The following is a 14278-nucleotide window of genomic DNA, read 5'->3' as shown; positions in this document are numbered from 1 at the left end:
AATCTCTCTGAACACCAACATTTAATAGTTTCTCACCATTTAAGAAATATTCTGTTTTTTCTATTTTTTTTTGTTCTCACCTGGTGTCCACTTTCCAACATGGTTCAGATGGGCGAACCTTGGCTCACTGTTCCCCACGTTGACCCAGCTGTTGCACCCAGAGTACTATCCTGGCTAAGATCAGAAAACATCAAGAAAAGACCTTGGACCTTTGTGGGTCTGTACGGCAGTTATAACCTGCCTGGTGCACTTACCCACTGAGCTGTTCTGGAAACTCCACAACGGACATTACATGACTCTGGATTATTGCCCTCTGCAACCCAACAATATTCCAGTTATGTTTAATAAAATATAACATGCTGTAAAACTCACAATGCTTTTATTAAATACTACTTACATCATCCATCTACACATGTGCAGCCAGGGATCGATCCCCTTTAACCGTTAAGTCCCCACCAATTTTTGTTTGAAGAAATTCCATTTCACCCACTGCCGTGAAAAAGGGGCATTTAAAGAAAAAAAATGGCTTCAAACTCTGAGGTACCTGTTTTCCCGAACAGATAAACTCACTTCCACTTGGCACAGGGTCAATTCTTTTAAATTTCAGCAAAAAAACCCCCCACCAAATTGATTAAATTCAGGGAGAGAGGGAACAAAAAGGAGAAAGACAGGAAATGGGGGAGGGAGACCACAAATCTATTAAAATTATCAACTGGAGGTATTTCACCTCCCATGTAACTCAGATCAAAACACTCTCAACCACATAAATAAAAGAGTTTAGCTCCTGTCTATCACACTTTGTTACAGAGCCAACGTCAAGAAAGGCAGTAATTTCCTGCTGTTTTCTCTGACCTGAAAGCCTGGCCTCTCTCCGAGTGCGACGGCCAGGATTTACAAGCAGCTGCCAATCTACCGAGACTTCGCTCAGCAATCAGCCCCCAAATAACCTCAGGATGTGCTTATAGGGGTGATTGTGAATCAGTGTATTCCCTTTGTTCCATATTTTTTGTAGCTTTTAAAGGGGACCAATAAAATGTAACGGGAAGAGAGAGAGAGAACTTGCATTTATACAGCCCCTTTCATCACCTCAGGACGTCCCGAAGCGTTTTACAGTAAATGAAGTACTTTTGAAGTGTAGTCACTGTTGTGATGTAGGAAAGGCGGCAGCCAAATTGCACACAGCAAGATCCCACAAACAGCAATGAGATAATGACCAGGTAATCTGTTTTAGTAACAATGGTTGAGGGATAAATGTTGGCCAGGACACCAGGGAGAACTCCTCTGCCCTTAAGAAGTTATCGTTTTGGGTATAACCCTTAATCAGAACTGAGAAACAGAACAAAGGGACAGAAGAGAAAAAGAGATCACGCACATGAGTAATGGTCATTCTACCCATAATTTTGTGTGTGTTTTTCCCTCCCCCTTCCCTTTGTTTTGTTCCTATTTAAATGCTGATCATTTTTTTTTTAAACCAGTTCTGATTAAGGGTTATACCTAAACATTAACTTGTCTGTTCTCTCTACACAGAGACTGCATCTACTGTGTGTTTCCAGCACATGCGTTTTTGTTTCAGATTTCCAGTTTCTTCACTTTTTATTTCAATGTTCACACAGTCATTGCACTGCTTAATTTAAGAACTTCACAATTTTTAATTATTATTTCAGTGGTTTTTTTTAATAAAAAGTACCTTTTCAGGTGCATTTACACGATCAGTATTGGTGCAAAGTGGTTCTAGCCTTGCATCGGTGCCAAACAGTGTAAGCGTAAATCAGCTGTTAAGGCCTGAATGGAGTTTGCAGCAAAGCAGAGACTCTTTCCACCAACTTTTGTTCTGGTATCAGGGCTCCAAGGGTTAGATTATGAGGAGAGATTACATAAACTAGGCTTGCATTCCCTGCAATATAGAAGTTTTTAAGGATTTTGAAAGGAATTGATAGGGTAGATAAACTTTTTCTGCTGGTGGCGGAGACTAGGGAAAGGGGACATAACCTTAAAAGCAGAACCAGGCCATTGACGCAAAAGGGTGGCAGAAGTGTGGAACTCTCTCCCACAGAAAGCAGTAGATGCTAGCTCAATTAATATTTTTAAATCGGAGATTGATAGATTTTTTTCCTAGCCAAGGGTATTAAGGGATATGGAGCCTAGGCAGATAAATGGAGTTAGGATACAGATCAGTCATGATCTCACTGAATGGCGGAACAGGCTCGAGGGGCTGAATGGCCTACTCCTGTTCCTATGTTCCCAACAGGTCAGTCCCCAATTCTGGATTCAGACTGTATTTAAAACTATGAATGCAGCATTGCAGCAATCTTTTCTGTTGCAGTGTAAATGCACCCTTCATTAACTGAGAATGAGTGCAGCGTTGATGCAGTTTTTACTAAAGTTATTCTTTTTCCAATACAGAGCTCACATTTCGCTCCAGCACTCCGTTAACATCAGGGCTTGTTGTCCGTTAATAGTAGAAGTAATGTGCAACTGGAATTTAACATGATTCTCCCGATGGCTCCTGCAGTAATTTATTGCTCAACTTCCTGCCTCTTCTGGATGTCCTTCTCCATTCTTCGATACCAGGGCTTGATCTTGGTATTTACCATCATGTCATCGAATGCCTCCAGACCTTCCATTACCCGGAGTACCCCATAGACTGCCTGTGAAGAGAGGCGGGGGGGGGAGGGGGGAAGAGAAGAGGGGGAGTTACAAGAGACAATCTTACACACATGTAGTACCTTTAACGTAGCAAAGTGCCCAAAACGTTTTGAAAAGAAACGGTGAAAAATTGGGACACCGAGCAGGAATTGGGAGACGAGGCGAGTGAAGGCGAGGTCAGAAAGGTGGGGTCTGAGGAGGCTTTTAAATGTTTAAGGAAGAATTCCAGAGCGCAGGGATATAGAGCTCGGGTGAAGCAAGGCCTCAGAGGGATTTGTAAACAAGAACGAGGATTCCGAAATCAATCCACAGAGGGGTGGTGGGGAGCCAGTGGAGGTTGGTGAGGGCAGGGGTGATAGGTCACCAAGATGTTCTATGGGTTAAGATGCAGGCAGCAGAGTTCTAGGTGGATTGGGTTTTTTGGTAGGGTGGAGCTGGAGAGGCCATGAAGGGGGGCTTTGAGAAATCGCACCTGAAGGTGACAAAGTTTTTCACTGGTAGTGGGCGTGAGGCAAGAAAGAAGGTGGCGGGTGGGGCAATATTATGAAGCTGGAAATAGGTGGTCTCGGTGAAGGACCAGTTGCAATATTTGAAGTCAAGCTCAGGATTGAACAGGACACCGAGGCAGCACACTGTTGGATTTAGCCTAAGCAAACAGCCGGGAGAAAGGATTGAATTGAGGGCTGGTGTGCGAGAACAGAACGAGATGGCTTCAGTCTCACCGGTGTTTTACATACAATTAACAGCACAGAAACCGGCCAGTCGGCCCAACTGGTCTATGCCAGTGTTTATGCTCCACACGAGCCTCCTCCCACTTTACTCTATCACCCTATCCTTCTATTCCTTTCTCCCTCGTGTGTTTATCCAGCTTCCCCTTAAATGTATCTATGCTATTTGCCTCAACTACTCCTTGTGGTACCGAGTTCCATATTCTCCTGGGTAAAGAAGTTTCTCCTGAATTCCTTATTGGATTTATTAGTGACTATTTTATATTTACGGCCCCTAGTTCTGGTCTCCCCCACAAGTGGAAACATCTCCACGTCTGCCCTATCAAACCCTTTCGTGATCTTAAAGACCTCTATCAGGTCACCCCTCAGCCTTCTCTTTTCGAGAGAAAAGAGCCCCAGCCTGTTCAAGCTTTCCCGATAGGTATAACCTCCCAGTTCTGGTGTCATGGTACCCCAATGAGAACCCAAATTGATTGACATCTCTTACCAGGTCAGCGAGGTTGGGCGAGTTTCCGCCCATGAACGGCCTGTGCTCGCCCACAGCAGCCAACCACTGATCGATCGCTTTGTACAGGTCCTGCCTGACATCATCATGAAGGTTATGCCTGAAAACCAGCAAGGACAAAGATTCAACAAGTTCTCGTAAGACAAAGTGCAGGAGGTCCAAAGAGGGGATGGGGCTTCACTCCAGAGAACCAGCACGCGGCAATGACTTCTTCAAGCGGAGAGAAGGGCGATAGAAGGGAAAGACATTGTGCGTGCAGCGTTTTTCCGTGTTGCTCGCAGCGCTTTTCCTTGTGGGGCCTGCAGTAGCACCCGTCAATGTTAAATTGGCAGTCGGGTCCGGGTGACGTCACTGGGAGCTGATCTGCAGATTTATATACTGGGCAGGTGTCCTTGGCGCCTACAATTTAAAACTGCAGTCGGAGGCATTGGGGCGAAAGGTCAGAGGGTAAGCCCACTCCATTTTAACTTCCCTGCCCAGTCAGGCAGTTAAGAGTTAAAATTCCCCCACCCCCCCAAAAGACTTTAGAACCATCAGGATGGCACACCCCATTCGTAAATTAATCTCTGTCCTTTTCTGATCATTTACAAACCCTTGGGACAATTCACCAACTGAGAGAATGGACCCACTTCAAAGTCTCAGCCAGCACACCCCCCCACACCCCCAATCAATAGTTCAGAGGTGCTTAAATGGGCTAGCGGAGTCCTGTGCTAATTTTGCTTCCATCTCCGGTGGGCACCCACCTCCCCTCCCTTCACCTCCCCTCCCCTCCCCTCCAGGGAGCCTGGACTTACTCGCGAACCGTAAAGGATTAAAGGCACGCACCTCGACTTCAGTCTCTTGCTCACAAAGAACATGGCAACCGCTCCAAAATATTTAGCGAAAAATCCTTCAAACGTCCCAAATTTTCCCTCCTGCACGATGTAGTGGAAAGACTCCAGGGCCTCTCTGGGAGTGCGGTAGACGTTGGGTGAAATGAGATGAACCAGCCAGTCATCCACCCACTTGCGCCATTTCATTTCCTCCCTGGGGAGAAAAAAAAAACACAACACAAGTTACACGGCAAAGAGCATCTAACGCCAGAGGACAGCTGACCAACCTCTTCCTGGGCCACCACCTAGGAAAGAGATGTGTGGGAGGGGGGCCCCCGACTGATAATAAATTGAAGCCATCGCAACAATGCTTGGCCGCAGCGAGTAAAGCAAATCAGGATGTATTAAAAAGGTCAATATTAAGGTAATCCTGCCACTTTATAAATCATTGGTGTGACCGCACTCGGAATACTGTGTACAGTTCTGGCCGCCACAGTACAAAAAGGATATTGCAGCTATTGAAAAGATACAGAAGCGAACAACTAGAATGTTTGAGGAAATGGAGGGATTGGATTATGAGCAGCGATTATGTCAATTGGGCATGTTCTCACTGGAAAAAAAAAGAGCTGAAAGGTGATCTGATTGCTGTTTTTAGGATTCTAACGGGACCAGATAATGTAAGACCCTGACAAGCTATTTCACCGTTTCCAGAACATAGAAGTAAAAGACATGGCCTGCGTCTGAAGGAGGGTAAATTCAAAACTAATCTGCGGAAACAATATTTCAGTGAGCGAGTGGTCAATCTATGGAACAGGCTCCCGAGGGAGATGGTGGAAGCAGTTAGTATTGATTCATTTAAATCCAAATTAGATAGATTTCTTTCAGAAAGTTACATTTTGGGATACAGTATGCGAGTAATTTGAGACATGTGGCAAGTGCAAGATGCTCGGGAGGAACAGGTGACTTTGGACCGATGGTGCCCGAATCTCTCCACCACTGGGTGTTTTCCTCGCTCACGTCTGGGTCCGTTGTAGACTAATTGATTGAGATTGTTCACTATGATTAGTCAACAACTCCATTATCGATGTATCATGCGACTACCAGGATGGTAGAAGTCAAACTAAATGGACCTTAGTCTTGGAGGTGGGAGGGGGGAGGAAATCAGTAAAGAAAGATGTCTGCTCAGTCAGCGTTGTATCGTGCATCAGAAACATCCCAAAGCGCTTCGCATACAACGAGTCACTGATCATCATTATGTAGGAAAACGCGGCAGCCATTTTGTGCGCAGCAAGATCCCGCAAACAACAATGACATTCATGATCAAGATTTGGTGATGTCGGTTGGAGGGCAGCGAGCGAACTCCCTGTGCCCTTCTTGAAATGCAGCGTTGGCATCATTAACATGGACCAGAACAGGGAGACGGGGGACACGCTCTGAAGGACAGTAGTCCGATTAGAGAAGGTGATTACAAACACAGACAGGACTGGACAGGAGGAAACACACTGGATGTTATTGAAATCTGGCCCAGTTAGAACGGGCTGCTTTTCTGATGATATTTGTAAAAATGCGACTGATTGTAAGCATGCTCCAGGTTTACATACTTCCTGGCCTCCTTGGTGGGGTAGTATCGCTTTTCATCCTGGTCCTCCAGCATCACCCAGTACTTGTTGTTGTATTCAGCCACTTCCTTTCCCTGCTCATCTTTTGATTTCATCTCTGGGTAGTATGATACCACCTGCGTTAGGTTTTTGTGCCTGAAATGTTTGAGAAACAGCGAGTGAACAGTACGGAAAGACAAACCATACATCCCACATACATGTCAACAGTTCTAGTAATTACAACCAACACTTCCAAAAAACGATGCCAGCGCTTTCACAGCGCACGTTCACGCCAGCGCTTTCACAGCGCACGTTCACGCCAGCGCTTTCACAGCGCACGTTCACGCCAGCGCTTTCACAGCGCACGTTCACGCCAGCGACTGCCTGTACACCCAGTTCATGATCCATGTGGTGCCACGGGAGGGGAGGGGGTGCAGAGAAGACATCAATCGGAGGGCCAGCCTCTCCCAGAGAGGTGCGGAAACAACCCAAGAGGGAAAGTCACCCCAGGGCACTCTTGCCTGTCTCCTAGCAGTGGGCTCAGGTACTGATGCTGGCGGAGAGGACCAGGACCGACCTCTCGGGGCAAGAGGAAGAACTTGCATTCCAACCAGACGTGCGGGTTTGTGTCCACAATCATATTGAACTGCGAACCTCAATCGTATCACCAGGAGGAGCCCGGCAATCGGTCACTTCCCCAAATGGGGGAAGGTGAGGAGGGAGAAAAATCAGGCTGGTCTCATGCAATTCCCAAGGGACATTACACGGTGGTACCGGCAGAGGCCAGGGACAATGTTACCCGCCTCCCAATGGATGGACGCTGCGTGGTTCAGGAAGCAAATATACTTCAAGAGCAGAGCTCTGCTTTTTCCGCTTTTATTCTTGAAAGAAAAAAAAATTCCTGGGAACCTTTTGGGCTTTTCAGAAGCCGGCAGAAATTGGGACAGTCAAAACTCTGGGACAAATCAAAGAAAACTTTTACGAAACGGACAGAAGCTGTGTTTACGTCACTGAGATTGTGTGCGCACGAGTACAGGAATGAATTAGTGTAAGCGTGCAAAGGACGTGACACGTGTGTGTGTGTGTGTACATGTACGTGTGTGAGTGCGAAAGTGTGCGAGTGTACATGTGTGTAAGTGAAAGTTGTACGTGGGAGTGTTTGTGTAAAAGGTATGAGTTTGCCACAAGTACCTTTAACAACCAGAACGCAGAGGAAAAGAGAAAGTTCAGATTTCTTCGAAATCAACAGCGATTTTTGGAGTTCAAATCCAGGGGGAAATAAATGACCAAAAAAAAAAATCAGGTTTATAACTGGAGGATCAGGAGGTCTCAAACAACAAGGTGAAAAATCAGAAAATAAAATTAATAGCCAGAAGGGGGAAAAAAGTGAGAATTCTTAAGGGGAGAAACTGAAAGCTCAAAGCCGTGTTTAATAACAAGACTCAACTTCAAAAAGCAAAAAAGTTTGGAAATAAAATATCAAAATAATCGTCAATAGCCACTTCAGATTTACCTAGACACTAAATACGACTTTACAGCACTGATGATAACTGAGGAATCGTTGATTTGCTGAAAAAAAGAAATGAGAATCAGTTAAAAGCTGCTCATCCGACATGAAATTTACAACCACACAACTCGACACTGACAAAAATACACTCATTTCATTCACTTGTCAGATTTCAGGTTAAAATCTGAAATTTATACTATGCATGGCACAGATTTAGCGGTGGGGAGGCTGGGTGAAGAGAAAGGGGAGGATGGGGAAAGAGACACGGATAAGGGAAGAATTGGGAGATAAAGGGAGACAGAAGGAGAGGAGGGAGAGGGAGGGGAGGGAGATAGAAAGAAGGTGGAGAGACACACTTGGATAACACTATCACATCTCTCAAATGTCCCAATGTGCTTCATATGCAATGAATTACTTTGAGATATAATGAAAGTTATGTAGGCAAATTCATTGCACATAGAATTTACAGCACAGAAACAGGTCATTCGGTTCAACTGGTCTGTGCCAGAGTTTATGCTCCACACGAGCCTCCTCCCACCCTACTTCATCTCACCCCATCAGCCTTTGTGTGCACAGCAAGATCCCACAAAGCGCAATGAGCTGAATGACCAGAGAGTTTGGTCTTTTTTTGGGGTGCTGTTGATTGAAAGGGGAACGTTGGCCAGGACTCGGGGATATCGCCTTGCTCTGCTACGAACAATGTCGCGGGGCTTTAAACCTCCACGTGAACCAGAGGAGCAGCAGCTGGTTTAACGTTACACCGGGAAGACGGCACCTCGTGCAATGCAGCACTCTCCCGCCACTGCACTCAAGTGTTTAGCCTAAGCCATGCGCTCAGGTCACCATTCAGAAAGAGTCACAACACATTTCCACATTCTGAAGCCTCCGTCTAAACTTTGAAAACACTTTACTTCCTAGGCTACATGTGGAAATACAACAATAAATTCTACATTTATTTTATTTATTTACTGGCAAAAAATCCAGGGTGGTGGGGGGGGGGGGGGGAGATGAGGAGAATTATTTTCTTTTTATAAACGCAGCGAGTTGTTACGATCTGGAATGCGCTGCCTGAAAGGGCGGTGGAAGCAGATTCAATAGTAACTTTCAAAAGGGAACTGGATAGATACTTGATGGGGAAAATTTGCAGGATTATGGGGAAAGAGTGGGGGGTGGGGGGGAATAGTTCTTTCAAAAGAGCCGACACCGGCACAGTGGGCCGAATGGCCTCCTTCTGTGCAGTATGATTCTATGACTTAAAGCTCATTTGAACTGTTGTACACGCATCCTGTTAACGCCTCACTGTTACGAGGCACGGTGGTGTAACGGGTACATTATCAGGCAAGCAACCTAGAAGCAGTGAGTTCAAATATCACTCTGGCAAGTTTTCAAATTGATTTTTTTTTATTCGTTCATGGGATGAGGGCGTCGCTGGCGAGGCCGGCATTTATTGCCCATCCCTAATTGCCCTTGAGAAGGGCTGTTAGGAAGGGAGTTCCAGGATTTTGACCCAGCGACGATGAAGGAACGGCGATATATTTCCAAGTCGGGATGGTGTGTGACTTGGAGGGGAACGTGCAGGTGGTGTTGTTCCCATGTGCCTGCTGCCCTTGTCCTTCTAGGTGGTAGAGGTCGCGGGTTTGGGAGGTGCTGTCGAAGAAGCCTTGGCGAGTTGCTGCAGTGCATCCTGTGGATGGTACACACTGCAGCCACGGTGCACCGGTGATGAAGGGAGTGAATGTTAAGGGTGGTGGATGGGGTGCCAATCAAGTGGGCTGCTTTGTCCTGGATGGTGTCGAGCTTCTTGAGTGTTGTTGGAGCTGCACTCATCCAGGCAAGTGGAGAGTATTCCATCACACTCCTGACTTGTGCCTTGTAGATGGTGGAAAGGCTTTGGGGAGTCAGTCTGTCACCAAACAAAAAAGACCATAAAAGCTGCCAGACTGTTGTAAAAACACACCCGTTTACCTGCCATCCCTACCCAGTCTGGCCTACATGTGACTCCAGTCCCCACACTAAATGGTTGACTATTAATGGCCTCTGAAAAAGGCCCATGGCCCACCTCCCGAGGACAGAATCACTCACACCCCACCCTCCCCCCGGGAACGAAACAAAAAATTCCTGTCGGATAATATTACCTGCTCAATAATTAGAATTTGTGCCCATTTTGACGCAGCTTTGCGCAAACTCACCACTTTCTCGTCATCCTCGCCGATCAGAATTGGAACCTTCCGGTAGCCGGAAAACTTGATCTCCTTCCGCAAGACGGGGTTGACCTCCACGATCTCGTAGGGCAGCGAGTGGAAATCGAGGAATGCGCGGACCTTGCTGCAGAACGGGCAGGTCTTGTACTGGTACAGAGTGAGCGACAGGCGGGCACAGGAACTCTGCAGCAAAACAAACACACAGAAGAAGGTTTGAACCACACTTGGGAGAGGTGAACTAACTCCCCCTCCCACAACCAACATCAACATTAAAAAAAAATCTGGTCATTTATCACGTTGCTGTTTGTGGGATCTTGCTGTGCGCAAATTTACTGCCGCGTTTCCTACATTACAACAGTGACTACACTTCAAAAGAGTACTTAATTGGTTGTAAAGCGCTTTGGGACATCCTGAAAGGCGCTATATAATTGCAAGTCTTTCTTTTATAACTCCAGTTCAGTGGACCCTCTTGCTCGCACTTTCTCGACATTCAGAACTGGTCCAAGCAGTGGGGTATATTTGTCCAAGTGCATGCGTGTGTCTGACCAGAGTCCACTGAACAGGAGTTATAAAAGATAGGAAGAAAGACTTGCATTTCTATAGCGCCTTTCATGGTCTCAGGACGTCCCCATAGCTGGGTATTCTGCGACGAGTGACTCACCTCCTGACTCCCCAAAGCCTTTCCACCATCTACAAGGCACAAGTCAGGAGTGTGATGGAATATTCTCCACTTTCCTGGATGAGTGCAACTCCAACAACACTCAAGAAGCTCGACACCATCCAGGACAAAGCGGCCTGCTTGATTGGCACCCCATCCACCACCCTAAACATTCACTCCCTTCACCACCGGCGCACAGTGGCTGCAGTGTGTACCATCCACAGGATGCACTGCAGCAACTCGCCAAGGCTTCTTCGACAGCACCTCCCAAACCCGCGACCTCTACCACCTAGAAGGACAAGGGCAGCAGGCACGTGGGAACACCACCACCTGCACGTTCCCCTCCAAGTCACACACCATCCCCACTTGGAAATATATCGCCGTTCCTTCATCGTTGCTGGGTCAAATCCTGGAACTCCCTTCCTAACAGCACTGTGGGAGAACCTTCACCACACGGACTGCAGCGGTTCAAGAAGGCAGCTCACCACCACCTTCTCAAGGGCAATTAGGGATGGGCAATAAATGCTGGCCCTGCCATCCCATGAACGAATAAAAGGAAAAACACAGCAGCCAATTTGCGCACAGCAAGGTCCCGCAATCAGCAATGTGATAAATGACCAAATAATCAATTTCAGTGATGTTGGTTGAGGGATAAATATTGGCTAGGACACTGGGGAGAACACCCCTGCTTTTCTTCAAAATAGTATCATAGTATGGTACAGCACAAGAGGAGGCTATTTGGCCCATCGTGCCTGTGCCAGCTCTTTGAAAGAGCTTTCCAATTAGTCCCAATCCCCTGCTTTTTCCCCAGAACCCTGCAAATTTTTTTCTCATCAAGTATTTATCCAATTCCTTTTTGAAAGTTACTATTGAATCTGCTTCCACCGCCCTTTCAGGAGCGCATTCCAGAACACAACAACTTGCTGCATAAAAAAAGTTTCCTTATGTCGCCCATGGTTCTTTTGCCCATCACCTTAAATCTGTGTCCTCTGGTTACTGACCCTCCTGCCAGTGGAAACAATTTCTCCTTATTCACTCTATCAAAACCATTCACGATTTTGAACAACTTGATCAAATCTTCTCTTAACCGAAGGGGAGCGCCGTGGAATCTTTTATGTCCACCTGAGGGCAGGCGGAGTCTCAGTTTAACGTCTCATCCGAAAGACGGCACCTCCGACAATGCAGCACGCCCTCTGAATGACACTGGAGTGTCAGCCTATATTTTGTGCTGTAGTCTCTGGAGTGGGACTTTCTCTGAGGCAGAAGGTTTGAGTGCTGCCCACTGAGCCACGGCTGACACCTACCGATAGTTATACCAACGGTACTGACCGCCTCTTGGAGGGGGCTTTCACACCATTTGGCTTCAGCGTGCTCGAGAATCAGATTAGGCCCGACTCTCAAGTTACTCTTGGTCACTTTTATGTTGACGTGCTCCCAAAGCCACTTTACACTGACGAGGCAGCATAAGTGCATCAGTGATGCTGTCATGGAATCATAGCTTGCTACAGCCAGTTACGTCTGTGTCAGTGTTGTTTTCCACAGCCCGTCGAGTTTCTGATCCCAACCTCCTGCTCACTCCCAACACCCTTTTAACATTCCTCATTTTCAAGCTAACCATCTAATTCCCTTTTAGTTTGAAGACTGGAGAGGAGGATCACCTTTCTTACAGACAGTGAACACCAGCAAAAAAAAATACAAAGGTAGGCAGAGAAGATCGAAGAGACATAGATCTGCAGGATGATACCAGGGCTAAAAGGGTTAAATTATGAGGACAAGTTGCATTGACTAAGCTTGTACTCCCTTGAGTTTAGGAGATCAAGCGATGATCTAATTAAGGTGTTTAAGGTGATTAAAGGATTTGATGGGGTAAATAGAGAGAAACTATTTCCTCTGGTGGGGAATTCCAGAACAAGGGAGCATAATTAAAATTAGAGCTCGGCCTTTCAGGGGCGATGTCAGGAAGCACTTCTTCGCACAAAGGGGAGCGGAAATCTGGAACTCTCTCCCCAAAAAGGTGTTGAGGCTGGGGGTCAATTGAAAATTTCAAAACTGAGATTGAGAGCGGTTTGTTAGGCAAGGGTATTAAGGGACAGGGAACCAAGGCAGGTAAAATGGAGTTAAGATACAGGTCAGCTATGATATAATTGAATGGCAGATCAGGCTCAGGGGCTGAATGCCCTACTCCTGTTCCGAACATGTTACACAACTTGGGGATGATGAAATTCACACAATATAAAAAGACCTGCATTTATAAAGCACTTTATCACATCTCAGAAACCTCTCAAGTCACTTCACATACAATGAATTTGCAATCCAAGGACTGTAATGCAGGCAAACATAATGTATTGTTCACACATTACTTCCGTTGCTTAATAATAAATAATAATAAACATTTTCTACAGTGATAGCCTTGTTTTAGTTTGGCTCACTATCACTGTCTTTGGAAACATAGAACAAGGGACCGAAGTATTTTAAAATTTTCAAGGGGTTCCCACACAGTAAAGTTTGAAATCCATCAGTTTTTAAAAAAAATTCGTTCATGGGATGTGGGCGTCGCTGGCGAGGCCAGCATTTATTGCCCATCCCTAATTGCCCTTGAGAAGGTGGTGGTGAGCCGCCTTCTTGAACCGCTGCAGTCCGTGTGGTGAAGGTTCTCCCACAGTGCTGTTAGGAAGGGAGTTCCAGGATTTTGACCCAGCGACGATGAAGGAACGGCGATATATTTCCAAGTCGGGATGGTGTGTGACGACATGAAATCGAAAATAATATCTTATAGCACCGATAATCGTATTTATAAGCTAAAAATTTTGAATTTTCTTTCAGCTGCATCAGTCTTAATAAAATACATCAAATTCTAGCCAGGTAGCCTTCGACACGTCTGATGCAGCCTTGTGCAAATTCAAGGAGTCGTACAACACCAGATTATAGCTGTTGGACTATAACCTGGTGTTGTACGACTCCTTACATTTGTCCACCCCAGTCCATCACCGGCACCTCCACATCTTTTGCAAATTCGAACGCAAACCAATGCAAAGTGAAGAAAACCCGTGGGTTGCAAAACATGTTGTACGTTGCATTAAATGCCAAGCAACGAATCCAGTGCTGATCCCGATTACAAATTAATCCCTTTCCAAAACACAAGGAATAAGAAGCGGACAACCAATGCAAACCTTGCAGTCAAGCTGCAAATAAATTACTGCCACTGCATTTGGCGGTTTACCTTGGGGCACTGCTGCTCAGCCTGGTGGTGCTGCTGCTGCAGGTAGTGTCGGAGAGTGTGGTACAGTCCCAGGGTCCCTCCCAGGACAAATGCAAAGTTCAGGGCGGTGCTGCCAACTTTCAACCCTCCTGCCAACTTCTCCGGCAAACCCCTGCCGTGACCGTAGAACCTGCTGCCGGGCTGCGGTGCCAGGACTTGCCATCTGCAAACCCTACTGCAAATCACGAACCTCCCTGCTCTCACACAGGAAGCTGCCATCTTTACCTTAACACAAGGAGATCCTTCAGCATCTGGGCTTCTTAAAGGCGTAACTCACTGACCTGCTGCGGGCATTTTTTTTTTCTCTTCCCAAATACAGTTTTGCGATTTCAAGACTGCATTTTATTTTCTGGTCATCTAGCCA

General features: G+C 46.3%; 1 protein-coding gene across 1 annotated transcript; it reads right to left on the bottom strand.

The window, feature by feature from the left end:
• Window positions 1-362: 362 nt before the first annotated feature.
• Window positions 363-14133, bottom strand: ptgesl (prostaglandin E synthase 2-like). The gene is made up of 7 exons (XM_067969942.1): window positions 13876-14133; window positions 9986-10180; window positions 7803-7858; window positions 6293-6445; window positions 4705-4905; window positions 3862-3979; window positions 363-2648 (listed from the first exon to the last, which is right to left on the bottom strand). Exons 1-7 carry the CDS (start codon window positions 14131-14133, stop codon window positions 2517-2519), a joined length of 1113 nt encoding a protein of 370 aa, XP_067826043.1. The 3' UTR covers window positions 363-2516.
• Between the last annotated feature and the right edge of the window lie 145 nt (window positions 14134-14278).

Source organism: Heptranchias perlo, chromosome 31, assembly GCF_035084215.1.
Source record: "Heptranchias perlo isolate sHepPer1 chromosome 31, sHepPer1.hap1, whole genome shotgun sequence".
Lineage (NCBI taxonomy): Eukaryota > Metazoa > Chordata > Chondrichthyes > Hexanchiformes > Hexanchidae > Heptranchias > Heptranchias perlo.
Note: the sequence above shows the minus strand (reverse complement) of the source record. Positions and strands in the feature narration are given on the sequence as shown.